This window comes from Paramormyrops kingsleyae, chromosome 10 (assembly GCF_048594095.1).
Source record: "Paramormyrops kingsleyae isolate MSU_618 chromosome 10, PKINGS_0.4, whole genome shotgun sequence".
NCBI classification, from domain to species: domain Eukaryota; kingdom Metazoa; phylum Chordata; class Actinopteri; order Osteoglossiformes; family Mormyridae; genus Paramormyrops; species Paramormyrops kingsleyae.
In genome coordinates this window covers 29,573,631-29,601,626 of record NC_132806.1, presented here as the reverse complement: position 1 = coordinate 29,601,626, position 27,996 = coordinate 29,573,631, and the positions used below count along the sequence as shown (strand labels likewise).

General features: G+C 46.2%; 2 protein-coding genes and 1 long non-coding RNA gene across 3 annotated transcripts; 2 read left to right on the top strand and 1 right to left on the bottom strand.

Annotated features, from left to right (window-relative positions):
- The first annotated feature begins 3 nt into the window (after nucleotides 1–3).
- ganabb (glucosidase II alpha subunit b) lies at nucleotides 4–16,000 on the top strand. Its single transcript, XM_023829381.2, has 24 exons — nucleotides 4–109; nucleotides 1,444–1,545; nucleotides 2,330–2,438; nucleotides 2,665–2,792; nucleotides 2,887–3,066; nucleotides 6,729–6,798; nucleotides 7,040–7,124; nucleotides 7,904–8,000; nucleotides 8,280–8,460; nucleotides 8,994–9,147; nucleotides 9,239–9,474; nucleotides 9,574–9,700; nucleotides 9,783–9,862; nucleotides 10,053–10,196; nucleotides 10,337–10,433; nucleotides 10,843–10,944; nucleotides 11,550–11,793; nucleotides 11,872–11,936; nucleotides 12,362–12,438; nucleotides 12,590–12,664; nucleotides 13,362–13,475; nucleotides 13,855–13,964; nucleotides 14,153–14,253; nucleotides 14,393–16,000. Exons 1-24 carry the CDS (start codon nucleotides 90–92, stop codon nucleotides 14,500–14,502), a joined length of 2,808 nt encoding a protein of 935 aa, XP_023685149.2. The 5' UTR covers nucleotides 4–89; the 3' UTR covers nucleotides 14,503–16,000.
- LOC140593336 (uncharacterized) lies at nucleotides 3,333–5,373 on the bottom strand. The gene is made up of 2 exons (XR_011993643.1): nucleotides 4,927–5,373; nucleotides 3,333–3,592 (listed from the first exon to the last, which is right to left on the bottom strand). It is a non-coding gene; the product is annotated as an uncharacterized lncRNA (long non-coding RNA).
- A 546-nt stretch (nucleotides 16,001–16,546) lies between the features above and the next one.
- On the top strand, nucleotides 16,547–27,786 carry LOC111852986 (pre-mRNA-processing factor 39). Its single transcript, XM_023829383.2, has 14 exons — nucleotides 16,547–16,654; nucleotides 17,765–18,036; nucleotides 18,727–18,852; nucleotides 19,391–19,509; nucleotides 19,993–20,160; nucleotides 20,469–20,655; nucleotides 20,739–20,843; nucleotides 22,280–22,486; nucleotides 23,264–23,390; nucleotides 23,650–23,921; nucleotides 24,566–24,750; nucleotides 24,833–24,907; nucleotides 25,720–25,882; nucleotides 26,026–27,786. The coding sequence occupies exons 1-14, from the start codon at nucleotides 16,600–16,602 to the stop codon at nucleotides 26,092–26,094; spliced, it is 2,130 nt and encodes a 709-aa protein (XP_023685151.1). The 5' UTR covers nucleotides 16,547–16,599; the 3' UTR covers nucleotides 26,095–27,786.
- The last annotated feature ends 210 nt before the right edge of the window (nucleotides 27,787–27,996 follow it).

Below are 27,996 nucleotides of genomic sequence, written 5' to 3'. Positions count from 1 at the left end.
GTCCAATTAGCCAATCAGGAGTGGCTGACGTGTCCGAGCGGACAGAAAGGAAGTAGGGGGCTGACCGAAGAAAGCAGAGCTTAACCAAGATGGCTGCTTTCGCGGGGAGGTAAGAAGATTACCGTTATAATGAAACGAAAATATGTCTTAGGCTTTGTCCGTATGCTCGACACAGTGTAATTACTGTAATTGCAAAGGTTAATCTATTCTACAGATACAGAGTTGTGCCATTTGCTCACTTTGGCGGACATACGATTTGGAATTATGTGGCAAACTGCATGGCCACCTTTGCATGTATCAGAATCATAATTACTGGCGTCCTCTTAACTTCACTATTAGTCGCAATTGCTGTTTGCTAAACATGTGATAACTTTTGCACATCAGGTTTCACAAAAGAGCGTAGTACAATGATGTAGGAAAGAGTTAGTGTCCAACGTTAGATACCGGTACCCGATCACAGTTGTGTGGATTACTTGCCTAAAGCAAAGAACGGCACTGATGAAGCTAGCTAGCCAGCTAAACGCTTAGCGAAGCGACTTGTTACATAGTGTTTGGAATTAAGATGAGACTATACGCTGTTATGTGTCGCCTTTATTAAGACCGTAGTATATGCCTGTAATTTAATTTAAGTTGACTGTTGAAAAGCTTGTCTGAATGCGATTGAATGAATGACACTGCTGTCATCGTCTGTTGATCTGGATAAGCATGCACGATTAAAACTTGTTCGATTTCTCGTGGCTTTAAATGATCCTTCTCAGATTAAGTTGAAAATAGTATTAGCTTCATTATCTTCATGGGATGTTTATATGGGTAGTTACTCAAGTTGGGGTTACATCACACTTGCATCACATATTTGCTTCCCATGGGCATTTGCACTGTTATAACATTACGTATGACGATACCCCACTAACGAAGGTAAAAGCCTTCCTTGGAAGTCATTAGGCTGAACTGAACGGTAAAGGAGACGCGAAATTTTAGTCCTCATTCTTCATTACGATTTTGTCCCTTAGTTTAACTTTTAGTAAGTTTTTTTTTTTTGAAGTATTAATCCCCGCCGTGTTAGTTGATAAATATTAAAACATCTGCACGACTTTTTTGGGAAACGGCAATATGAATTCACACCCTCACCATAGTTAGCGATCTGAAGGTGGATATAAATGTAATGCTTTTCACAAGAGTCAGCTTATTGCTCTTGTAAATTTATGTTATGGAATTAAACCTGATTTTAGTGTACCATTAAGTCCCCACATATAAATTAGTGGCTATAGTACTTGTGTTGAATATGAAATATTGAATGTGAAGGAAATCCAAAATTATGCATTTATTTTTTCTGCCCAGACTCTTTGTTTAGTTTCATCCTAAACACCATGTCTTCTGTCTGCCCTCCACACCTCTCCCCCATGGCTCGTATCTCTGCTTCCCTCTCCTGTCTTTCCTCTTCAGAATGTGGATGTTCTGGGCAGCTTGGCTCTCCTCCTGCCTCACCGTTACTGTGGCCGTGGATCGCGGCAACTTCAAAACCTGTGACCAGAGTGCATTTTGCAAGTAAGTCTCTCCCATGGGAACCTGCCCTTCTTCCACCTTTCATCTTAGGGTCGTTCTGCGTGCTGCTGATGCTCCGCGAAAGCAAAATGGCGGTTAATGCCGGCTGTCTGCATCCCTGCCATTACATTAGCTAATGTGTAACACAGCCTCTTCTTTAACAAAGTTACTGAATAAACTAGAGCCAAGCTTTTAAGTGTTTGTCTTGGAGAACCAAGTCTAGAAGGTCCTTCTAGCTGCCGTTATGCTATTAAAAGCCCAGAAAGAATCTTAAATGCATTTGCCGTTTGATAATTCAGGTGGCTTAATGTCTGGCTGGAACAAAAATGTCTTTGTGCTTGTCTGAAGGATTGTAATTGAATTGTCCTGGAACAGGACCACTGTACAAAACAAGCCACCTATTTTTTTCCTGGGTCAACCTCAGATGTGATCGTCATGAGAACTTTGCTAATGGTTACGAAGGTTGGGATAAAAGCATATTGGAAATGGTTGACCAGAAGAAGAGAATTCCTGTCCTATTGGCCGGTGTGGAATTACAGAGTAAACTGCTGAAATGATTGATAATTTATGATAAAATGTAGAGAGAACTGGAATTACCTCTCAGAAGTACACACTTAATTTGCAGATCGCAAAACCAGTATTTTGTGTGCAGTTGGTTAATGCAGGTGAGATATTAGTAGTTTTTAAATCATCTAGGGAGAGATTTATTCCAACTTGTTGTGTTTATTATGATCGTGGGTGTGTGAGTGTGTGTGTGACCAGCTGCTCACGGCGTCCTTGTCTGCAGGCGGCAGAGGGCCATGACCCCAGGCCAGTCCCCGTTCCGTGCCCTCCTGGACACACTGGAGCTCAGTGACTCGCGCCTCACTCTCCAGCTTATCAATGACAACAACAAGGTCTGTCCGCTCGTCATTCCCCGGTGACTGTGCACTGACTGAAAATTCCCCTTTAGAATCAATGAAGTTCATCTGAACATTCAACCAGTCATTCCTTTCCCCAGCTGTGGGGGTTTGTCGAGGAAATGTTGAATTCTCTACGTGGTGATCGGTGGCCTCTCCTCATATCTCTTTCATGATACCGACTCCCCCCCCCCCCCCCCCCCCCCCCCCCGACTGAATCCAGGTGCGGTTGCTGCTCGAGCTTTACCGTCTCCAGGGCAACATGACCCGGGTGAAGATCAATGAGTTGAAGCCCCTGAAGCCTCGATACGAGGTGCCGGACATCTTAGTCACGGACCCACCTACCGAGCCGTGAGTATACCCAGGGGGACTGGAAGCAGCTTGATCTGTACTGATCGAACTCGGCTGCTGATCTCTGACCCGGCTCTCGCCCCTTTGCCTGCAGTCTTTCGGTGGTCTCCCGGGATGAGAACGGCGTGGTTCTGTCGCTGGGGGCAGAGGCTTGCCGCCTCATCGTCAGTGCCCAGCCCTTCCGTCTGGACATCATGGAGGGACCTCAGGTTCTGCTGTCGCTCAACTCCCGTGGCCTGCTGATGTTTGAGCACCTGCGGCCTCGGAAGGACACGTGAGTAGAGTGTCTCGATCACTCTGCGTGCTCGCACTCAAAGGTTACACGCTATACTCTGTAAAATGGAGCAGAATGAAGACGCCGGTGTGGTGTTTTTGTGACACACACCTACTTTACTTTGTTTGTTGATCTTTGGTAAAGTGTTGCATGGTTTGGATGGACTCAGTCAGCCCACTGAGTTTCTGCAATCTCGGGGTTGCTTGTGCAGTGACAACATTGTTGAAATCACGCAGTGACCTGATTTAGCTTTTTTCCCCATACCATCCGTATGAAGGCACAGTGTCACCAGATAATATTCCCCCTGGATTGTGGTGCAACATGCAAACAGCAAGTGACAAAGGGAGGGATTCACTATACAAAGTGCAAAATGCAAGACGAGGGGCTGAACTCATGGACACTCATACATAATTAATAATAATAACCTGGCAGATGTGGCTCAGATGATCCTGTAGCTTCTGTCAGACGGGGATTCCATGAGTCCATGGGCTCAGATGGTTCCTTCTCAAAGCTGGAGGCTTCGCAGCTGCAGAAATAGCTCAATTAGTATTTTTCCCTTTTTTCTCATCTGCTATGCACTTCCTGCTAGGGCTGCACCAGCCCGATATTCAGGTCGGTATTGGCACCAATCCATACCTATTAGACGGATTGGGTATCAGCCGTATGTGTCTGATCCATGTCTGATATTTTAGTTTTTGGGAGTCTGTAAAAAGATGGGCTCCTACTTCTTGTTAAATTGATTTGTACAAATCAGTCTCACGGCGGCTCTTTCCCATTTTAGATACATTTTTGTGGCATTCAGGCTGAACGCTAATGCTGCCACTCAAATCTATTTGTCACTTGGTGTGTTTGAACGCGGTGACTTCCGCCTGTTGTGACATCATGTGCATACACTTCGTAGTAGGAGGAGCATAAGAACATCAGGTAAGAGGGTGATGATCTGGAAGTATTTTACGCTTTTAAGAACTAGTACGACAGTTATCTGCAATTTTTGTAAAAACAAAGTTTTGAGGGGTGGACGTAGTGTTTAATGGGATACCCCAATACACAAAGCACTTGCAATTACACACAATTCGAATATGAAAAAAGCTAATGAACGAATTTGGAGCCGCTAGCTTGGGCTGTTTTGCCTGCTTTCTGCAGCTTTTGATATACAGGGGACGTGTACATGTCTGATTGCATTTTCGCTATTCTTAATCCCGAAGAGAGTGAGCTCTCGCTGTGTGTTGGGCTGGGGGGGGGGGGGCAGCGCACTCGATCTCCTGCTCCCTCACGCACAGCAACATGAAGTGCGCACACGGAGACTCTGCTTTTAGTGACACTCAAAAGTATAATTATATTTCACTAGAGTCTGCTGACAATGCTCAAGTCTGCTTGTATTTCCGCCATGGAGAAAAAAAAAAAAATCTAACTAAACATCAAGCGGAAGTTCATCACATGCATACAGAGAAATGCGGAGTTTGCTGCTGTCGAGCTCGTAGTTTCTGTCGTTGCCCCAGGAATGTTATGTTTACTAGTGGCCTGGAACCCACAGACAGCGTTTATACAAATATGGATTAACAATGAAAAGTAACCATTAGATGGCTGGCTGTTGATATTAAGTTCAGAGTATACATTTGTGTGTGTGTTTGTTACATTGTCTTACAAAGTTAGGGAAATGGTATTTAAGTCTAGTATTTAAGCCTGATGTTTCTGTAAACATAACAGAATAATCATCTCTCCTCTACACAGTGAGACATACAGCTTATTAATTAAATGCTGGCATCAGATCGATACTTGGGATCGACCAATACCCAAAACCCAGGTATCGGTACCGGTATCGGAACTGGAAAATCGAACCGGTGCATCCCAGCTACTTACTGCAGGGACTTGCAGTCTAAGGGTGATGATGCATGGGGCAGCTTTTTGTGATCATCCAGATCCAAATGAGCTGTCCTTTGTCTCAGCTACGTTGCTCAAAGTTGCCATGTGTATCATCGCCTTAAGGCTTTGCAGGGATGCTGTTATGCCCGTTCTGGCGGGGGGGGAGGAGGCCTTGTGGTCGCTGAGCCTCCACAGGAAGTGGAGACGCTGCTTTGCCGCACAACTCTGTGTCTTTGCTGAAGAGGCTCTGATGCGTCTGGCCGGAATGAATCTCGTCTTCAGATGTGCTGTAACTCCGGGGCCCCCTTTCTGTGCTCCTGAATAACGTTCTGACATGTTGGTACCGTGTCTGTGTTCAGCTGGTCCATAGACCTCCAGATAGTAGCTGAAGGCAGCTGCTCGCTCGTGAGAAACGACCATCTGGGCTCCGACATTTGGACTGCAAAGATGTCGTCGGGAAGCGCGGGGTGCTCACCGAACAGTCATGTGACGCTGCGAGTGGGCGTTAGTCTAAAGTGTGTAATTAAACCACAGAGCCTCTCTGCTGTAAGGGACCAGTTGTGGGTCCCATCTGTGACAGAAGGCAAATATTGTCACAGTTACTGGTATTAAAATTCTGATGAGATATTAGCTGATACTAATTTAAATTAAACGGACACCAGTAGTGTTAAATCATGCTTTCCTGATTGTATTGTCGCCTGAAACGGCAGAAATAATCCACCTAATAACCTTAAAATAATATAAACCCTCTAATGAGCAAATGGTTCACTTGTAAGATCCAAACAATGTCCACGCATAAAACTCGTTTAGCTTTTGGTCCTAAAGTTTTTGTCAGTTAGTATTTCCATTCCAGCTGAAAGTGAGTGGTGACTTACTGCTGTTGAGCTTTGTCACTCCAACATACCAGTTAAGCACAAAGAAAACCTCAACCTGTTTTGACTTTGCTGTAGCCTGTAGACTTAATCGTCGCCGGTTGTCGGCTTTGTTTGGGAAATTATGCTGATTTCCCGTTTCTTGTTATTGACGATGACCTCATTCTCACATCACAGCCTGTGCTTTTAGGTGGATATATAGAATCGCTGTTAAATCTCCGGCTGGCATGTCGGTAAATCGGAGACGTTCCATCCCTGCTTCTGTGGACGTCATTGGAGCTTCACACCTCAACTTGGGACTGGATAAGCATATATGGCAGCTGTATGGAAGGCCTGTAATAGGCAAACAGTGTCTTTAACAAATAGGCCCCAGTGCTATTGTGAAAGCAGGAAATAAAGTGATCCTGCCTGGCCTTGTGCCTGTGACTTGGTGAGAGGAGGTGCAGTGGTCTTGTTTCCTGGAAGCTGAACCAACATGATGCTGTTACAGACAGGATGTGTGGTTGGACTCGCTGAACTGCAGGCTGGGATTTCTCCCATGGCAGTAATCCGATCTATTTTTAAATAGTATATCTATTAATTGCCCGCAGGTCCTTGTTTTTCTTTTTGAAGTTGCCATTTTGCAGATTGTACTTTGTGCCCATAAAATTTTTCCTTCCTTCGTTCTCCTGACTGGCTTTCCTGTGACTAATTAAATCTAATTCCCACACGAGGCCTAATGAGCAGCCTCCGCTGATTGAATTAGTTTTGGATGAGGGATGCGGCCGTTCATATAAATTCTTTGAAGTGCAGAATTAACTTGTATTCCTTTCTTCTCTGCGTGCCTGGCTTTGATAGTAATTAGCTCCCCCCCCCCCCCCCCCCCGCTTACCTTTCTCCCTTCTTCCTCCCAATTCCTTCCCTTGTTGCTGTGTTTTACCCCCCAAGTCAATCCGACCCAGAGGGATCTGAGCGAGTAGAGGATCCTGCCAACGCGGACCAGCCTCCTACTGAGAAGGTGGGCCGCTTCACTGACCCCGCCCCTGAAAGTCTGACTGGTGGTGGTGGTGTTATATGGGAATGGTAATGTAATTTTCAAGGGGTAAAATCTTGGGAAAGAATTGGCTGCTGACCTGAGCTTGTTGAATGGGGTCGACACCAGCAGCCCGCTGCTTTGCGGCGAAGTGCTTTGTTGCTGTTCTCTGTCCTCTCGGTTCCTTAGGTGGCGTTACCCGTCATTCACGTTCCTTTTCTTTCAGGCACCCGACGAGGAGAACGCAAAGGAAGACGAGTCTGGGATGTGGGACGAGACGTTCAAGTCGCACACGGACAGCAAACCCAACGGTGCGTCCTGCTCAGTCCCCCAGGCCTCTCGGGGGGGGTGGGGGGGGGCTCACTGTATCCGCCATTCGCTGGGTACAGTCGCCTGAGTTTTCAAAACCCATTAGTGCTGCTTAACTACAGCTTTGTGCTTTTGAATGAAAGGCTGTGTCTCTTGAGTCTCCTCATCGGTGATGTTCCAGAATGAATCAGAATTCTGATACATTCCTGTTTAGGAACCTCTATTCTGACCTCATGGTTTTTGGCTTTTACACGACTTGTATAACCCACCTTTGTAACACTGAGCACTTCTCGGATAGTGACAGTGATGGAGAGTAATGGAGGGCATTGCAGTGGTGCAGTGGTTCGCACTGTTGCCTTGCAGCTCGGGGACCGGGTTTTGAGTCTCCACCATGGCTCCATGTGTGTGCAGTTAGCATGTCCTCCCTGTGTCGTCATGGGGTTTCCTCTGGGTGCTTCGAGTTTCCCCCACAGTCCAAATTGCCCATAGGTGTGCATGTGAGAGTGAATGGTGTGTGAGTGTGCCCTGCGATGGGTTGGCGCCCCATCCTGGGTTGTTCCCTGCCTTGTGCCCTGCGATGGGTTGGCGCACCATCCTGGGTTGTTCCCTGCCTTGTGCCCATAGCATCCAGGATAGACTCTGGACCCTTGCAACCCTGAATAGGATGAGGAGTTACAGGCGATGGATGGACAGACAGCAATGGATCGTATAACTGAGGTTTGTGTCTCTGCTGCTACTGAGTGAACTTACTGCTGCCCTGTGACTCTGGTGTGCGGGGCAGGTCCTTCGTCCATCGGCCTAGATTTCTCCCTGCCTGGAGTGGAGCACGTGTACGGCATTCCTGAGCACGCCGACGACCTCAAGCTCAAAACCACAGAGTAAGTCCCTCCCGAGGCACGTGGCCAGAGTGTCCCGGGCGAGCGGACTTGGCTGATCGGCTGCTCGGGTTTAGCACGTGGAGGGTTGCTTGGCTGGTCCATGCTTTCTGGGTAATGTGCTAAGTGGGGGTAACTTAAAGCAGATGTGGGTTTCTTTAAGAATTTTTAAACCTACAGGATTTTAAGGTTCAGCATGATTGTTTTGTTTATATATAAAACAAACAAACAAACAAACACTTGTTTGTATATGAGGCACTGAGGCCCCCTTGTTTCTGACAGTGGAGGAGACCCCTACAGGCTGTACAACCTGGACGTGTTTCAGTACGAGCTGTACAACCCCATGGCGCTGTACGGGGCCGTGCCCGTGCTCCTCTCCCACAGTCCCCAGAGGACTATGGGCATCTTCTGGCTCAATGCCGCAGAGACCTGGGTGGACATCAGCTCCAACACTGCCGGGAAGGTAGGCGTCTGGAGTACGAGCATTTCAAGCTATGAAAACTGATCTCATGCTATATTAAACTTGGAGGTTTAAATTTTCATGAATGGCTGGTAGGGCTGGGCAATTCATCGAATTTTAATTTCAGTTAACCTCTGGAAGTCTAAATCATATCAAAAGAAAATAATCGAGATAAAATGATTATTAAACTGCCTTTCGTTTTGCAGTGATGCTCCCATTTTGTCTTATAAATCCAGACCCCCATCTCCTGCTCCTTTTTGCTTCTTGTTTACTATATATTTAGACTTCAAAGAAATACTGTTACATTTTTTTTTTTTTTTAAATGTAAATAAATGCTTGATATTTCCAAAGTCAATGAGTAATCTTGTTAAACACTCGTGATCTCAGTTTTGACCAGAATAATTACGATTACGATTTTTGCCACAGTCAAGTAACCGTGATGGCTTGTGACACTCTCTGCTTGATTCTTTTGTTTCATGTGAGTCTTGCTCTTGTTGACGTCACTTTTATCGCTGTTTCTGCCTTTTTCCCACCAGACGGTGTTTGGAAAGATGCTGGACTATGTGCAGGGTGCCAGCGAGACTCCCCAGACGGACGTCCGCTGGATGTCCGAGAGCGGCATCATCGACGTCTTCATCATGCTTGGACCCAAGCCTGCGGACGTCTTTAGCCAGTACGCCTCCCTCACAGGTGACTGTCCCATCTTGTCCTAGCGCTCCGCTGTCCCGCCTCTGTCGGGACACCCAAGCTGACGTGACTCGGGGTGCCGTCCTGTGTCCAGGCACGCAGTCCTTCCCCCCGCTCTCCGCCTTGGGCTATCACCAGTGCCGCTGGAACTACAACGACCAGGAGGACGTGCGGGCGGTGGACGCCGGCCTCGACGAGCACGACATCCCCTACGACTTCATCTGGCTGGACATCGAGCACACGGACGGCAAGCGCTACTTCACCTGGGACTCCAGCAAGTTCTCCCAGCCCCGTGAAATGCTGCAAGGCCTCATGGACAAGAAGCGCAAGGTGGGTGTGAATTTGCGTGACCGGTGCGGGTAGCGATCGCCCTCATTCCCTCATTCCTCGTCCTCTGGTTCTCACTGCTTCTCCTCCTGTGCTGTCCAGATGGTGGCGATAGTGGACCCCCACATCAAGGTGGACAGTGGGTATAAAATTCACAATGAGATTCGTGCCAAGGACTTCTACATTAAAAACAAAGATGGCGCTGACTATGAGGGCTGGTGCTGGCCAGGTAAAGAGATGCGTCTCTCTCTGTGGAGCCTGTGGTCCCAGGGCTGTGTCTTACCATCTTCCTCCTTGTCTTACCATTTCAGGCAGCGCCGGCTACCCTGACTTCACCAGGCCTGATATGAGAGCTTGGTGGGCCAGCATGTTTGCTTACGATCAGTATGAGGTGTGAAACTGCCTTTCCCTCCTTGTAATCTCTGTGTTTGGTATCCGATTCGCTTCACTTTGGTGTTTTGGTTGCATTTATGAAGAGTAGCCTTAGCTTCTGTGCTGTACCCACCTGCCTGCTTGTGAATCCTGCTCTTACCGTTTTCTCCTCCATGCGTTGCCCTCCCGGCCGTTCCCACCTTTCTCAGGGCTCTATGGAGAACCTGTACACCTGGAATGACATGAATGAGCCCTCCGTGTTCAATGGGCCTGAGGTCACCATGCACAAGGACGCCATCCACCAGGGGGCGTGGGAGCACAGGGACGTGCACAACTTGTACGGCTTCTACGTGGTGAGGGAGGGGGCAGCCTGGGGGCGGATGGGGGGGTTGGGGTGTGATGTGCTTGGGAGGCTGTGTGCTTCTGCACAGCCGTGGAGGGTATTGCTGTTGAATGCTTTGACAGTAATATTGTAGCCATTCTGTTGTGCCAGCAAATGGCCACTGCAGAGGGCTTGATCCAGCGCTCAGGAGGCGTGGAGAGACCCTTCGTCTTGACCAGAGCCTTCTTTGCCGGATCTCAGCGCCTAGGTAAGCAGTCTCTCCTTTTCGTGTCTCGTTGGCTCATGGGAGTTTTACTTACTCAAAAATGTTTTGAGAGCAAAACGAAAAAATGATTGCAATGGGATTGGTTCTGGGGTGGGTCCAAGCAACTAGAGGAGGTGGGACCAAGCCATTTGATTGGTTGGTCCCAGCTCCTTACAATCTAATTAGCTCTGAGAGGAAAACAAATCATTTTTTCATCCTGCCCTCAACATTTTTGAGTGTGTAAAATTCTCGTGTGATTCATTGGGTTAAATCTTTCAAATCAGTGATTCCACAGTTTGTGCACTTGATGGCAAAAACTCTGAACCTTTTTCTGTAGCTGAGAGTAGATCACAAGGCTTGTAGATCCAAGTCTCCATTTTCTCTCTGTATATGAGAATTCTGCTCTCCGCAGGTGCGGTGTGGACGGGGGACAATGCTGCGGAATGGGGCCACCTGAAGATCTCCATCCCCATGTGTTTGAGCCTGGGCCTTGTGGGGATCTCCTTCTGTGGGGGTGAGGAGGGGGTGTTATTGTCAGTAACTGAGTAGCGATGTGAAGAAAGTACCGCCTCTATGTTTAGTGAGATTTCCAGGCTGTAGTTATTAGAACTTCGTCTGACACCTGGAGCGGGATTCCGGTGGCATGGAGCTTAGCGTGGACATTGTGGGACATCGTATCTGCGCCCTGTCAGTGGTGCTATATGTATCTGAAATATATATATTTTTATAATAGTCAGGTATCCATGGATTTTATTTTTTCATTTTGTTTAAGCAAATTCCCTGGCATTTTTGTTCTTTCGTCTGCGATTGAATTTCAAAATCTTTTTATATTTTGAGAGTTGATCTGAGAGTGACCCATTTTCCTGGGGAATCTGTCCCGCACATAAAAAGTTCAGGTCCAGGAAGTAAAAATCCAGACCAAGATTTTGTTTCAACCAACCAGCTGAGTCCTCTGTTGACTCCCCGTTGAGTATAAAACAAAACAAAAAAAAACTTCTGGATTTTTACTTCCTGGACCTGAACTTTCCACTTCGGCAGAACAGTAAGTTTCTGTGCTGACTTCCCTGTCTCTTGTGCTCAAATAAATCCTTGTGTGTGTCGCCCCCCCCCCCCCCCCAGCTGATGTGGGCGGCTTCTTTAAAGCCCCCAGCACAGAGCTGCTAGTCCGCTGGTACCAGACGGGGGCGTACCAGCCTTTCTTCCGTGCTCACGCCCACGTGGACACCCCCCGCCGCGAGCCCTGGCTGTTCGGGCCGGAGAACACGGCCGTGATCCGCGAGGCAATCCGCCAGCGCTACGGCCTGCTGCCTTACTGGTACCAGCTGTTCTACCATGCCCACCGCACTGGCCAGCCCATCATGAGGTGAGCCGACAGCGCGGGCACTGTGGCACCGGCCCTCGCCTTAGCCCCTCCCTCATTAACCCCCTCTCCTTGCCGCAGACCCCTGTGGGTGGAGTATCCTGAAGACGCGGCCACCTTTACCATGGATGACCAGTTCCTGCTGGGTTGGTATTTCAGAAGGTCTGCTAATTAGAGCGAAGACTTGGCCACAGCTGACTTGCAGTAGACAGTCTCTCATCAAGCGATAGAAGATCGTAAACAGACGTCAAAATCTCTTACATGACCAGCATTTGAAGTATGCAGTCTTGCACCTTTAAGACACAACTCGAGTGTTTCAAATATTCACGTATATTGGTTGTTTTACATCTTGCAAATAAGTTTAAATGCACCTGTGTTATAGCAAATTTTAACTATCAGTGTGGACTGAGGTTTTTTTTGTTCTTCACTATTGACTTATCTGGATATTGGCGCAGTCAGTGAACAGTCTGTCTAAATTGACCCTTAGTTCACCTGTTTGCTATGTTCCTCAGTCTTGAGTAGATTGTAGATTTACTGTAGTCAGCTCTGCTGACCTGGCTTTCTGTGTCAGGGAGAGACCTGCTGGTTCACCCTGTGACCGAGGAGGGGGCACGGGGGGTCACTGCCTACCTGCCTGGCCGCGGCGAGGTGAGTAGACCATAGCGGTCTCCTCCTCTATGCTCCTTCCTGTCTGCTCCATCCGCCGCCTCTTACTTTCACTGTTATGATTCGCTCACTGCTTGTTAACTCTTATGTCATGAGCTTAACGCCTCATGTCCTTCTCTCCTGCCAATCCCAGGTCTGGTACGACATCCACACATTCCAGAAGCACAACGGGGCCCAGAACCTCTACATTCCTGTCACCATTAGCTCTGTAAGATGTATTTTTATGCTTTGGATGTGCATTTAATACGTGCTTTAAGCACAGGAGCCAACACCTAGCTGAATAAAACTCAGGGCTCAGTTATAGACCTAAGTGAGCTATGCATCCAGTTGTCGTCATTAATACAGCCTGTTCAGACAGCTTTTCTTTGTGTTAATCAAGTCATAGTTACATTACCAGTCAAAAGTTTGGACACACCAAGCTGCCTACAAAGGAGGGTGATAGCTGTATCACATGACCTGGCCACCTGACCTGAACACAGTAGAGATGAGTTTGGAGGAGTTTGACCAGAGAGTGAAGGAGAAGCGGCCAGTTCTCAGCATATATGTGGGACTTCAGGACAGCTGGAGAAGCATCCCAGGAGGCCACCTCATGATGCTGACATAGAGGAGACTGTAGGGTCAGTCAGTCCCGGGAGGAATTGGGGTTAAGGGCCTTGCTCAAGGGCCCAATGGTGGGATCACTCTGCCAACCCTGGGATTTGAACTGGTAACCTTCTGAGTCCCAACCCACAGAGCTGCCCCCCAACAAATATTTTTAATACTTTTTTGGTCAGTGTATAATTCCATACATGAGATGTTATAGTTTTGATGGCTTTATAATTATACAAAAATGTGGAATATGGTACGAATAAACTTTTCTATAGGTACTGTAATTTTAAATGAGAATGGATTTCCTGTGTCCTCAGATCCCAGTCTTCCAGCGAGGAGGATCCATAATCCCTCGGAAGCTGCGCATTCGGCGCTCCACCTCCTGCATGGAGAACGACCCCTACACCCTCTTTGTGGCTCTCAGCCCCCAGGTGTGTGATGCCGAACGCTGCTCCTTTAGTCAGTGATGGGTGGTACTCTGCTGGCCCGAGTCCACGACTTCGGTCTCCAAGAGAACTGCTCTGTCCCTGTATCTCCATAGCCATGTGATTATTATTTTTTATTTTTATTTTTTATTTATTTTTTTTTTTTTGGGGGGGGGGGGGGGGGGTGTGTGTGTAGGTTGGTAAAAAGTCCTCCCCCCACCCCTTGTTTACATTCTGTGCAATGAATAGTTAAACTAATGTTACTATGAAGTTCTCGCTGGAATGCCACAAATGATATATTGTGTGATATAATGAACATGGAGGTTCTGAGTTATGAATGTGTGACGAGCAGGAGCTCGATTTAATCTTATTGCCGTCATGACAGAGGACTGCTGTGGGAGAGCTGTACATAGATGATGGCCACACCTTTGCCTACAAGGAGAACAAGTTCATTCACAGGCAGCTGACCTTCGCCAACAATACCCTCATCTCCCGGTTTGTTGATTTAATTTTTTCTTTTCTTCTTTCTTCTCCTTGTGTGTGACGCGCACTTGAAAACTGGATAATGGAGAGTTGGACTTGATGCCAATGATGGTTAAATGCGTCTGTATTTCCACAGCTGTGCTTCTGTTCTGTACACGTGCATGCTGAGATGTGCTCTCTCCTATTTTTTTTTTTCTCAGCAATCTGGTCCCAGATTCCAGTTTTTCCACCGCATCCTGGATTGAGAGAGTGCTGATTATAGGGGCTCACAAGCCCAGTAAAGTCACACTGAGGACTGCTGGTCAGTGATCACGTCTGTCACATGCCTACGTGATACTTTAAATTATATATTTAATTCAGTATTACCGTGATTTATTAATAGGGTCGTTCTGCAGTTGTTGGTTTTTCTTGTGCTAAACGATGCTAACCTTCTTCCTCAGATGGTGCAGAATCTCCCCTGGAATTTGAGTTTGATGCCACCTCATCAGTGTTAACCATCCGCAAACCAGGCGTCAACGCTGGAGCCGACTGGATGATGGTGCTGCATTAGTGCGACACGCATCAGCGAGATCACGCACCGGCAAGCTGACACTAATTCATGGGAACAGGACTGCACTGATCTCTCTAACACACACACACACACACACACACACACACACACCATTCAGGGTCAGAATTGTAAGAATGGGAACAACGTGTAAGCAAGAGTCTGAAAGAAATTTAAAGTAACATTTCACCTCTTTTTCCCAGAATTCTTCGATGGTCACCGCTGCCACTGTGAGCGGTTCGTTCTTAGATATTAGTTTTTAATTTTGGTCTGAAAATCTAAATGATTTGGCAGTAATGGCACTTATGTTCTAAATATTGTCTAGAATGTTTACAAAGGCACTTCCTGATTTAACCCTTCAGATGTCACTCTTTGTCCCCACCCCCCGTTTGTTGAAGCATGAGCCTGAAAGTTATTTGGGGATATAAAGTTTGTTTAAACCAAACAGACCTTAAGTGGCCATATTAACTTTCTACCCACCAACCATAGTAATTCCAAGGTCTTTTTCTTGCTACAAACACCTTTTGCTTTTCGGAAAAAGCAGTTATACACTTGGTTATTCCAATATTGAATACTATGGATCTTGATTTACGGTTATCACCTAAAAGTAAGCATCCGCCAATTTGAATGTTATCCCAGTTTGGTTCTTCATTTAAAATAAGTAAAATTTGGGTTTGATTCTTCATTTCAATGTGACTTTACACAAATTTGAATCTGACCTGTGAGCTATTTCAGTGAAGGGGTTTGGTGGTCAAAGCTGAAACGGGGAGGTGGGTTTGGCTTAGACACGGTGAAGCCGAAAGGGAGGAGAAACCTAAGGGGCCAATTCACTTGTGAAACTGCTTTGGCAATGTTTCTTTTCCTTGTTCTGTGTACCATTTTTGTTTCTTGTACTTGATTTTTTTTGAAATGCACTTGATTTGAGCCTCCCAGTGTTCTGTGTTTGTTTTTCAAAGGTCTGTCCCAATTTAAAATTTAGCCCAAATATGTGAGGTAAGGGATTCGGGTGTGACACTGGTCCAAAGTGTTTCTTGAAACATACTGTCTTCTGCTGTCGAAACTGACTTTATTAAGGACAAAGATGTTTTGTACCTCCAGCTAGGTATTAAAAGGCATCTGCTCTGAGAGCAGGGTGACAACCAAGCCAGCACCTGGCTGCGGCGCTGTGAAGTACAGCATGATTCCCTGTCAAATTCTGTGTGTTTAATCTGCAACGTTGTCCTTTTTGAAGTCAGTATTTCACTACACTGAGGCAAATGAATGGCATGATGTCATTGGTTTTAATGATCAAGTAAATGGCTGGTCAGGACGGAGATATTGCCAGAACTAAAATTTTAGTGTCCTCAGCATCACTGTTTGTCTGTTTTAGTGTAATGCTTCTTGGAGAATTGATGTGAATAAAACTTTTTCTTTGACCAAAATGTCTAAATGGGGTGCTGACACAGATTTGCCTAAAATGGAGGGGGGGTGTGGAAATAAAAAGTAACCGTACATTCCCAAAGTTTGATTTCAGTTTTTACTGTGTCCTACCTGTATGTACCTAAAATGATGGTAATTACAGCTGGGGCTGGGCAGCCAATATGCTGCCATTTCTATAGTGTTAAGATGACTACATATTTCACAAGGTCATTAAACAGGAAAAACAAGCTTTTATTTCTATAAACATGATTGGAAGACGTTTCGTCGCGCACACTTCTTTAGGTAATTACCTTTAATAACTTAAAATGACCCAATTTAAGTGATATTCGGTCACTAAAAATTAACCTTATAGTTCAAAAAAAAAAAAATATATATATATATATATATATCTCGAATACGAATGAAACCTCTGCAGGCACTAGTTCCTCAGTCCAGCATCAGATCCAGCATCAGCCGTCGCCATTAAGTGGCGTCTTACAGGTACGCTTCATTATAGTGTACCATGATAATCCATGAAACAACATAGATTAATTCATTACCATTGTATGCATCAGGGCCGTGCATAGAAATATATATTATTATATGACACCGCCAACAGGTGATCAACAGCCGCCGGAGTTGCCATAGCTTTTGTCCTACGTTGATGACGTCACACGCCGCGGTACAGTTGTATCTTCAATCATGGCGGCGGAAGGACTGGATATGAGTAGCAACGGGGATGTGAGCTCCGAGCTAGGTCTGTTATTAAATGCATATTAATTTGATGTTACCGAAAAACTGATGCGATTCTGGCGCGAAATTGCTAGACTGAAGAGAGCGGTGAGCCAGCCTTAATTCACACAGAAAAGCTGCAGCTCAGGTTACTGCGTTAGCTGGCAGCTAACTGAGGAACCGCGTAGCGTTTGGCTTTGCAAACAACGTTCCGCTTGGAATATAATTATTTTTTATAGGGTACACTCATTTGGGTTAAACGGCCTGAAATAATGGTGATTTTCCTAGTAATTTCTTGTCATTTGCGGCGTTCATAATTTTATCAGCATTGTGTGTAATGTATTTTCCCCCAAACTCATTCAAAATGTATCATGGAAGTATTTCACTGTTTTTTGCCAGCGGATTCGTGCAGTGTTGCGTATAAACGATCAAAAGACATAAACATTTCTCCATGACCGTTATCTGTCCTTCAGTCACCCTACTTTCTTGACTGAGTGTTCTTTCACCTGTGTAATACTGTATGAGTAGATTAGTGTGATCTACAGGTGTAATGTATTGTTTCACGAAACTACACTTTTGTATTCCAGGAAGTATAACAAATACACAAATTACAACTAATTATAAAAATTATAACTACGGTAACTGTCAGTATGATACAAGATTTGGACGAAATTCGAAGTTTATCATGAGTGTGCTTTTAAGTTGTCCGTTTCTTGGCCAATGGATGGACTTTGGTCTCCTTTTTAAATTATTCTTCACAAACACTGGGGAAGAAACGTGTTAACTTGGACCTGATAGAATAGTTAACGATCAGAAAGTGTTGGCGTTTTGTTATGATTGAACTACGGCTGAAATAATTGTTGGTAAAACTTCACGAGGCTTTTGTTTGCCCCGTAATGGAAGGAAGGAAGAGAGTTCTCATTTTACATGTGTCCTATCCACTTCTTATGCTGATCTGGAATAATTAAGCATGGAATTTGTTATTGATTTTAAAGCTGGAGATAAATGTGTTTGTCTGTCTGTGTTAGTGATAGGCTAACCTACATTAACAATGATGTTTAATTGAACAAGTCACTACAAGAAGAGCACCATTGCAACCCAAACGCTGACCTCAGCATTCTGCTGTCCGGTTCAGAAACCCCCGTCCCACCCGAGGTCATGCCTGCCGACCAGCCGGAACTCCCACAACCCCCACAGCCGGAAAGCTCCCAGCCCGAGGAGACGGCGGAGCACACGGCGGAGACGCAGGACACCAGCGGAGCCGCACCATATCCGACAGCCCTGGAGGAAGGCGATGACGAGGAGGGCGAGCTTCCCGTCGATTTCGACAGACTGTGGCGGGTGGCCCATGATAACCCACAGGAGTTTTCCAGCTGGACGGACCTCCTGCAGTACTGTGAACAAGAGGTGAGTGGAGACTAGGCGTAGTTTGTAATGAAAAGGAGCAGTGTTTTGTGTCACTGTTCCAGTTAGTTTTATATGACTTAGGGGAGAACTACAGGCATTGATGAGACAGCAGCCAGCTATGTAAGGGATAAACCACGGCGAGGTGTGTGGCTGTATGAAAATAATCAAGAACATCTTGGTAGTAATGATTATTATCATTATTATTGTTGATTATTTTCGTATAACAGCACTCCTTGAAGTGCTTTATCCTACTTACACCACAGCTAACGAACAGAAAATAATAGAATAACCTATTCATAGTTAATTTTTTCAGAAGAACATGAGTTCAGTTAGCAATTATTAATGTTCCAGCATGTTCTTAAAAATATAGTGCCTATAAGGATAGAATGTCTGGTCAGGCTGCTCCCTGGAAGCAGCAAGTTCATTAGGTTACCATAGAAACCATCAACAGACATGTGCTCGCATTTAAAAAACTATGGAAAATTATGCTGTAAGAATGACTGCTTATTTATTAGCAAAGAGTCACACAGGTTTTTATATTAACATGTTTAATGAAATATATAACTATTATTGAGTGGCCGGAACTACCTGTACGGACACCCAGGTGACATCTCTGGACCAATAAGACGGCAGTATTTACCGAAGTCATACTGTAAGGAATAACAGGTCCTACCTGCACTCTGATTACAGAGTCACACGACAGCCTCTCGCCGGGCGCTGGGGGCTTTCCTGGTCAGGTACCCCCTCTGTTACGGCTACTGGAAGAAGTTTGCAGACTTGGAGAGGCGCGCGGGGAACTCGATCAGGGCTCAGGAGGTAGGTGGCAGTGATGTGCAGAAATGAGAAGGTGTTCCTGGTTCCTCCTTCAGTCCTGCGCGGCTGTCAGCCTTGTAGGAGACTCTTCTGCTCTGCAGAGTCGCATGTCTGCTTCTTTGAAGCAATAGACATAGAAATAGCAATAGACCCATAGAAAACGTTTGTCTCAGTCCTTGGTTCATTTTTTCTGTCCCACAAGATCCCTCTATTCCAGGAATAGCCCTGAATGCTCTTAATGTTGCACTTTCTGCTCATTGAATAGTTTGTAGCTATTAAGTTCTTGCTTTGTTTGGAGGCGTCTGTGGAGCTTCTGCTGACACTTCTGCCCGGACATTCATCGGAAGCTCAGCCTAGTCGCTCTCATGCTTAGATGTCTCCTTGACTGCACACATGCTGTAATGTGCTATTCGCCTCACCTGTATGTCGCTTTGGACAAAAGCGTCTGCTAAAATAGAAAAAAAAAAAATGAAAATGCTTTGCATTTTCTCCAAGGCCACCTGACTGGCAGTGCCGATGTATGACGGACGTCTCCTTGCAGGTGTGTGTGCGCGGACTGAAGGCCATCCCTTTAAGCCTGGACCTGTGGATCCACTACATCACCCTGCTGCAGGACACCCTTAACATGAACCTGCCAGAGTCCACGCAGCACATCCGCAGGTCGGCCCCCAGCCTGCCTGACCGCCATGCTTTCTGACAGCAGCTTTCCTCACTGCTCTTCAGTCTCCTGGCGGTTCAGTGGGATTCGTTGCTGGTGAACTGATGCGCACTGTCGATCACTGGACCGCAGGGTGCAGTGTACCCTCTGTTCTTAGGGCAAACCGGCCGCTGCTGTCAGACCAAGCTCCTCTTGTACCAGGATTGTCCACTTTGTGTTTTGCTGTAGCCTTTATCATGTTCAGTAAAAGAGATTTTTAGTGAAGTCAAACCAGTGGCTTTATCATAATAATTTTAAGCTCTTATTTAGAATGTTTTAACTGCTTGTAATATTATATAGTTATTTTTGAAGTTTTACTTTTTGGGTTGTTTAATGTATTTTAATAATTTTAATAATCCTTATCATCCTTGGTGAATATAGGCTGTGACATTAAATGTCATCATAACTGGGGAGTCTTTTGACACTGGGGGACGTTGCGTTTCCAGTGCCTTCGAGGCCGCGGTGGCTGCTGCGGGGCTCGAATTCCACTCCGATCGCCTCTGGGAGATGTATGCGGACTGGGAGCGGGAGCAGGGCGACCTGCGGGCGGTGACGGCCATTTACGGCAGAGTGATGAGGATCCCCACGCAGCTCTACAGGGGTCACTTCGAGAGGTATCCCATTTGGCCCCGTCACATGCCAGCAGGAGGACCTGGTCTCTCCCAGCATTTCATGAGCTGCTTCGTAAGGCACCCCCAGAACTGCAGTTTGACACCCCTGCCCTAAGCGCTGTGGGCGAGTATGATCCTGATCATCCCAGCAGACCTGCACAGCTCACTACGTTAATTGTACTGGCCCATGGTGAGCAAGATAGCCTTCAGTAATGAGGATATGTCAGCTGAATAGAACATTCCGGCAAACAGCATGTGAGAAGAGGGCAGCCGCTGTTTATAGGATTGCTCAGAATCCGCTGCCTTTTTAGGGTTCGAGCTCACCTCTTCGCACACCCCCCCAAAGACCTCCTTCCCCCGGAGGAATTCAAGCGCCTCCGTGCAGAGTTTCAGCAGAGCCAGCAGGTCGAGACTGCCCCTGTGGAGGGGGAGGAGTCCGAGGAGAAGCCCCCCGGGGAGGAGACCCCAGAGGAGAGCAACACGAAGGATCAGGACACGGTGAGGAGACGAGGCTTTTGGGGGGGGGCAACGTGAGGTTGCCGGCCTGCCTCAGCCACTGAGTAACGCGGCCTCTCATCCAGGAGGAGGACGTACAGAAGATGCAGGAGCTCCTGCTAGCAGACAGGCAGAAGCTGTATCAGCAGACGGAGCTGGAGGTGGGCAAGCGGTGGGCCTTTGAGGAGGCGGTGAGTGACTTTCTGGCTCTACGTAGAGATGAACCGATTACCGGTTTCACGGTAAACCACAATTAGCATTACCATTTTAATTGGCTGATTGCCACGCTTTGAAGAACTCGCCTTAAGTCCTGTCCAGCATCAGTCACGCAGCAATGCAACATGGGTTTGTTGTGTGTCAGTGGAAACATAGCGGAAGGCAGTGACAGCGATCTGGAGATTTTTCATGAAAATGCGTATTTTGATATGGGTTTCGTTTGTTTACTTAAGGCATGTTTTTATTTTGCATGTGTTTATTTTATTTATGTGCTGCTAGTTTTATTTATGGTTTTCAATATAAAACTTGGTGAAACCGTTTAGTTAGTATATCAGTACTTTCTGAAAAATTTCAGCACGTTTTAAAAATATCGCAGTAATAATAACTGTGATAATTTTGGTCATTATAATCGTGACATAAAATTTTCATTTAGTTCCTTCTCCACCCGGTACAAGGTGGGGACATAGCTGGTAATTGCAGGAAGAGAGCGAGAAGGTGTCTGTCTGCAGTACTCCTGAAATTCATGGCCTTTAGCCACTAGTGATAGTTTGGGTTCACCAGAGGGATGTGATCCGAACACATCATGTTTAGGCCCTGGGACCACTTACTGATTTATTGATATTAAGCGTTTTCAGTAAGCGGCAGCCATAAGTGGTCTGTGCAGTAACCCGGTTTCCTAAACTCCAGTCCTGATTCAGCTTTGGAGAGACGTCTGAATTGTCAGCTTGGCCATATAAACATATACTGGCTGTGGCACTATTTTTTTTTATAAGTTTGGGAACCAAATAAAAGCTGCTTGCAGGCAGCATCAGAAGCGTTTTTCCTTTTCGGGAAATGTAAAGTTAAAGGATGATTTTAATTATTATTCCATCCTTACAAGCAAAGCAGAGCCCTCAGTGTCACTGACAGAGCGGCAAATGCTCATTTTGGGGAGAAACAGGATTGTCGTGGTGAATGACTTGCCTTTTGATATAGTTGAGACAGTCATTTGTTAAATTAATACAATACAATACAATACAATAATTAATTAGCCTCAAGCTGTCTGCTGCTATCTAGAAAGATATTTGTCTGGTAAATGAGATCTAGACATGTTAAATAAAATCATGGATGTGTAATTTAAGTGATGATGATGACGATGGTGTTGATGATTATCAATAAATATGCTGATTTTTCAAAATTTGTTATTGCCATATCCCTAGGCGTGTTGGTGCAAAAACACATCATTTATGTAGATTTATTTCTAATTAATTCCTTGGAGATTTCTCAATTATTTAGGATAATTAACTGAATTTGGTATCAGTGTCCCATTTGTGTTCAGTCAAGTGGGAACAAAAGACTGACTGATCAATACTGACTCTCGCTAAGTGACTGGTATATTAATTTGCTCTGTTCCTTCATTTGTTCTCTCCAGATAAAGAGGCCATACTTCCACGTCAAGCCTTTGGACCGAGCCCAGCTGAAGGCCTGGCATGCCTACCTGGACTGGGAGATGAGCGAGGCGGAGCAGAGGGTCGCCGAGGCGGAGGACGATGGCAGCCGGGCGGGACGCAAACGCGTACTGGTCCTGTTCGAGCGCTGCCTCATCGCCTGCGCACTGTACGAGGAGTTATGGACCAAGGTGGGGCTCTGAGGAACACAAGGGGTGTTTCTCAATTCGCGCACTTGACCCCAGTCGTGTTCTCCCGTACCCATTTTACATAGTCTTCCATTGCTGAAGACCAGTTCCAATTCTCAAGAACATAAGTACGGAGGACAGTAAGAATCCCTGGATATCGTCCTTGCCCCGCCTCCAAATATCAAGGACACATCGGTCGAATCCTCGCCAAACGAGATGATTCATTGTGGCCCAAATTCATTCTTGGGAAGCAAGTTAGCAAGACCATTTATTGCCAAGTTCTTGGTATCGAGAAACACCTAACACCCAATCACTGGTCCCATAAGACCCAAGATTCCTGTTGCTGTAATTATTAAAAGCTCGATCTAATTATCCTCTGAGCATTTTTGTCCCCCCGCCCCCAGCATGGGGGCCACAAAGTACAAAAGCATTAATTAGTGTGGGGCTTAGTGAACGTGACTGAACAGAACCTGACAGGGCAGTATTTTTGGCTGGCAGTTCTAAAATGAAAACGCGGTGCGCGTGTGATGCGTTGGTGTCGCCGAGGTGTGTGCAGATGTATATTCGCATCTGGGAAGACCAGCTTTATCCAGCTTTTCCTCACATAAAGTAATGCTTCAGACCCCTTTAAACTGCAGAAAGGCTTTGTTTCCAAAGAGGTTATTGGATATTCTTAGCGCATTATTTAACTCTGCTTATTGCTGCCCCACCCGTCGTCTGTGTGTCGTCGCGGTATCGTACTGTTGCCCTACCTTACCGTGACGTGTGTGCGTTTGGCAGTATGTTAGGTTCCTGGAGCAGCACAGCGTGGAGGAGGCGCAGGCCGTGTACCGCCGGGCCTGCGAGGTCCACCTGTCGCACAAACCCAGCATGCACCTGCAGTGGGCCACCTTCGAGGAGAGGCATGGTGAGGTGCCCGGCTTTCTGCGCCACGATCTGTGCGAATGCAGTGGCCCAGCTCCCTAGTTACACTAAAACTGTGTTTCCCAGTCCAGTCCTCTGGGATCTGCAAACAGTCCACATTTTTGCTCCTGGGAGCTGAGAGGGAGCAAAAACATGGACCGGCTGTGGGTCCCTGAGGACCCGGTTGGGAAACACTGACTTAGGGTGTAAATGCTGGGAAATGGTTTCCCCCCAGCAATGACTCCTCCTGTGGCCACTCCCAGGAAACATCACCGAGGCCCGGAGGGTGCTGAAGAGCCTGGAGGAGGCCATGCCGGGCCTGGCAATGGTGCGGCTGCGACGGGCCGGCTTGGAGCGCCGCACGGGCCGGCTGGACCAGGCGGAGGAGCTGCTGCGGGAGGCGGTGCTCCAGAGCACGGAAACGCCCACGCTGCACGCCTTCTACTCCATCAAGCTGGCCAGGCTGCTGCTGAAGCTGTCCAAGAACTCGGCCAAGGCCAGGAGCGTGCTGCTGGAGGCCATCGAGCTCTGCCCGGTGAGCGGCGGCTGGGGACGGGGCGGGGTGCGCTAACCAGATGGAGATACGGCACCACGGGGGGGGGGGGGCCCGAGCTCCATCAGTAAATATCCGCTCTGTGCACAAAGTCCCTTTACATTAAAACACCTTCACAATGGTTCGACTTCATGATATTTTGACATCATGGTGGCGCGATAGCGATGCACATTCGAGCATTTGCACGTTAACAAACTTTGAATTTTGATTTGTTCCGCAGCCAACGATGTGCTGTATGATAAATTCTACTATTGGCAGCCGATGGTAACATCCACCCAGACACGCCTCCAGTCTCTGCAGACTCACAAACGTAAACATCACACCGTGTTTAACAGTGTAACTTCTGTGTTTAACTACTTTTTCCCCAAGACCGTTGTGTCTACTAAACACCCAAGTGTGACACATCATATATTCACATTTTACCTGCATATTTCTCACTTCATGATGGGTTCATTGGAATGTATCCCCATCGTAAGTTGAGGATCATCTGTACATTTTAGTTTTCCGACGAAGGTTTTTCTTTCTGCATCCCTGCTTCATTCCTTTAATTGTGCTAGTTGTTCCTCTTTCACTGCTCCCCTAATTTTTTTCTGCCCCCCCCCATCCCCCCCCCCCCCCCCCCCCAGGACAACAGCAAGCTGCACCTGAATCTCCTAGAGCTGGAGGTGGCGGGAGACCCCCGAGGGAACGGGATCGGGGTGCAGCAGTGTGTCAGCCGAGCCTTGGCGGCCCCTCTGTCTCCTCACACCAAGCTGCTCTTCTCCCAGCGTGGCCTGCAATTCGCTGAAGACTTCGGGGCCACGGTGCAGAGGTCAGCGGGCGCTGGGCCTTGCAGGGCGCTCGGGTTTGTCTTACTGTACCTCGAAGGTGACTGTGTCTCTCCTCTCTACCAGCGTCCTGACTGTGTACGACGAGCATCAGAAGCTGCTGAAAGAACTTGGCAGCAAAAAGCGAGGTGCTGAGAATGGGTAAGCATGGGCTAGCAGGCTTTAAACATGGCGGTGCACAGCTCCGCCTCCTCATGTCCCAATCGCACCTTGCTGGAGCGCAGCTCCGCCTCCTCATGTCCGAATCGCACCTTGCTGGAGCGCAGCTCCGCCTCCTCATGTCCGAATCGCACCTTGCTGGAGCGCAGCTCCGCCTCCTCATGTCCGAATCGCACCTTGCTGGAGCGCAGCTCCGCCTCCTCATGTCCGAATCGCACCTTGCTGGAGCGCAGCTCCGCCTCCTCATGTCCGAATCGCACCTTGCTGGAGCGCAGCTCCGCCTCCTCATGTCCGAATCGCACCTTGCTGGAGCGCAGCTCCGCCTCCTCATGTCCGAATCGCACCTTGCTGGAGCGCAGCTCCGCCTCCTCATGTCCGAATCGCACCTTGCTGGAGCGCAGCTCCGCCTCCTCATGTCCGAATCGCACCTTGCTGGAGCGCAGCTCCGCCTCCTTCAACATTAAATCGTGAAACACTATTAAATACAAATAATTTGTTAACCACAGTTCTTTAGTTTTTGTAATGCTTTAAAGTGATCAAACAGCATAATGACAAATGAACATGCTGCATTGTTAAGCCACCCCCCCCACCCCACTCCGTACCTGACAGTGCCCTTCCTCCTCTCAGATTCTGATTTTGCCCCTGTCGGTTGGTTATGGGGTTTCCTCCAGGTACTCTGGTCTCCCCTCGCAGTCCAAAAAACCATGCTAATGCTAATTACAGAACATGGATGGACCGACCATTAATTATTATTTTTTTTAACATTGAATTACAATTTGTGTGACCCCTTCTAGGGACAACGATGACCCTGAGAAGATGAGCAAACTAGAAGAGAGCGTGCCAGCACCTTCCATGGCCACACCTCCAATGCCTCCCGTTGCCATGGCAACACCGCCTCCACCAATGATGGGTGGTGATATGAGCGGCTCTCACTACGGATACGGAGGCTGGTATCAGGTACTGAAGCTAGACAGCTTTTCTCAGTGTTTTGGTGCTTTTTTTTTTTTTAAAGCGAAACATCATTTTTGGTTGAATGGCCTTTTCAGTGCTTGTCCTCTCTTTCTCTCGCACACTTACCCCTGTTCCCTGTCCCCTTTTAGCATCAGCAATATGGCGCCTATGGCTACCAGAATCCTTGGAACTACAATCAGTACTATCCTCCCAGCTAAAAAACAGCACAGAATGTGGAAGACCAGACAGACTTCAGAAGAACCTTGGATGGTAGTAAAATTGTTGGCACACAAAACTGTTTTATGCTCCAGTACAATGACAACCCTCAAGTAAATACTTTTATATACCTAACAGTTTGAACAGTAGGCTTTTTAATGTGTAAAATGTGCATATATGTTAAATGTTGGTAAATTTATTCTGTGTTTATGAAGTCAGACTGATTTTAGAAAAAACAAATATCTGATTGGGATTTCACCTAATTGTTAGTTGGTTGTGCAGGCAGAATGCTGCTTTGTTTACAAATTACTGGGATTCCGTTTGGCTGAAGTCTTGTCCAAATTCTAACATGTCTTTCACAATTTATTTCCCAGAATTCCTGATAGCATGTTGATAGCATTACATAGTTTTAAAAATCTCAATTTAATTAAATTGACCTCATGTAAATTGAAAATTTAAGTGATTGAGGTATTACGTGCGTCAATCTGCCGTTGGTTGTCCATGCATGTGGGGGTCCTTAAGAATTGCAGGGCCAGACACCCATCAATGAAAGTTATCCCTCAGTGTGTCTTGCTAAACTGTTCTCTATAGTTGACTTGCCTTCTGTATCTTCTCCTTTTTGTGTTATTGTATATCATGCAGACCTTCAAACTGAATTGATTCTTCCTTAGGAAGTATAAGTGTTTTGTACAACAAACAAAATCTTCCCGTCATAGTATGTTAAGCATCATTCCAGAAGTAGACTAGGATTTTTTAAGTGTGTGTGTATATATAAATGCATTTTAAGCTTTGAAGAAACAGTGTATCCATGATAGTGACATTAACTGTCACCTTGTACCTGAATATATAATGATAGTAAAATATTTTGTATTTTGACATAGACATTTTTAATGTTGGTATGATTGGAAATAATATTGTTTTGTAGCTGTGAAGTTGATGTAACTGAACAAAAATGGATTTATACATGTCAGTCTTAGGAGATCCGGATGAGAAATGTAACAGCACCCCCCCCCTCCCCCCCCCCCACCGGAGTGTGGCTTCTGGTAGAGATTTCATTCTGTATCAGAGATTGCAGAAAAGGTTGCCACCCGTTAAGTCCATTGCAGTTCTCTATGTCTGAAACAATGCCATTCCATTTATTTTGAAAGTTTTCACAAAGTATACAGTGTGGTGGATTAAAATGTTCTGGAAATTGCAGAATAGGTGCACACATTACAATTGTTTTTTGCGTGTTTAGTTAACACTTTCAAGGTTGCTTGCATATTTTTGTATAAAATAAAAGGTACTACACCAGAATTAAAAAAAAAAGTTGTTTTGGTTATTTTAGACTACAACAGAATATGAATGTGTACATAAATCACAAAGATGTCATTGTGAAGTAGTTATGTAACATTTACTTCTTTATAAAAGTTGAATTTCACAATTCACAAATTATTTTAGGAGGGTGGGAAATAGTGATGGTTTTATATCAATAGTGATGAGAATGTTGGCTGATCGAGGAAGCATTTTACATATGCCGGTCTTGTTTTGGCTAAATATGTAGGTGCTTTTTAATCCTGAATTGTTGTGGATAACTGAAAGTTAATATGTGAGAATAATACGTTATTGTGGTTTATCAATGATAAGCCCAGCATGACACCATTGCAGCAGCTCTTAAAGGCAGTAAATTCACAGCCATATTCTCATATTCCATATTCTCGAATAAAGCTGATTCTGATTTCTGATTCTAATACCACTTTTCCTGACTCAGTGAATTTATTAGAATTCTGGGAAAAGACTTCTTGACATATGACAAACTATGCAGCGAAATTTGGCTGACAGTTCATCTTGGGGAAAAAAATTAATGTTCAGTAGTATGCAGCCAATGCTGTAGATCAAAATACTGAAATTCATATGAAAAAGAC

Bases quoted from the DNA above. Each gene is read 5' to 3' on its own strand.
- ganabb (XM_023829381.2), top strand. From the start codon at position 90: ATGGCTGCTTTCGCGGGGAG. The intron at 2,793-2,886 runs GTGAGTATACCC...CTTTGCCTGCAG, and splicing joins ACGGACCCACCTACCGAGCC to TCTTTCGGTGGTCTCCCGGG. The intron at 6,799-7,039 runs GTGGGCCGCTTC...CTTTTCTTTCAG, and splicing joins ACCAGCCTCCTACTGAGAAG to GCACCCGACGAGGAGAACGC.
- LOC111852986 (XM_023829383.2), top strand. From the start codon at position 16,600: ATGGCGGCGGAAGGACTGGATATGAGTAGCAACGGGGATGTGAGCTCC. The intron at 20,656-20,738 runs GTGAGGAGACGA...CCTCTCATCCAG, and splicing joins ACACGAAGGATCAGGACACG to GAGGAGGACGTACAGAAGAT. The intron at 22,487-23,263 runs GTGGGGCTCTGA...TGCGTTTGGCAG, and splicing joins ACGAGGAGTTATGGACCAAG to TATGTTAGGTTCCTGGAGCA.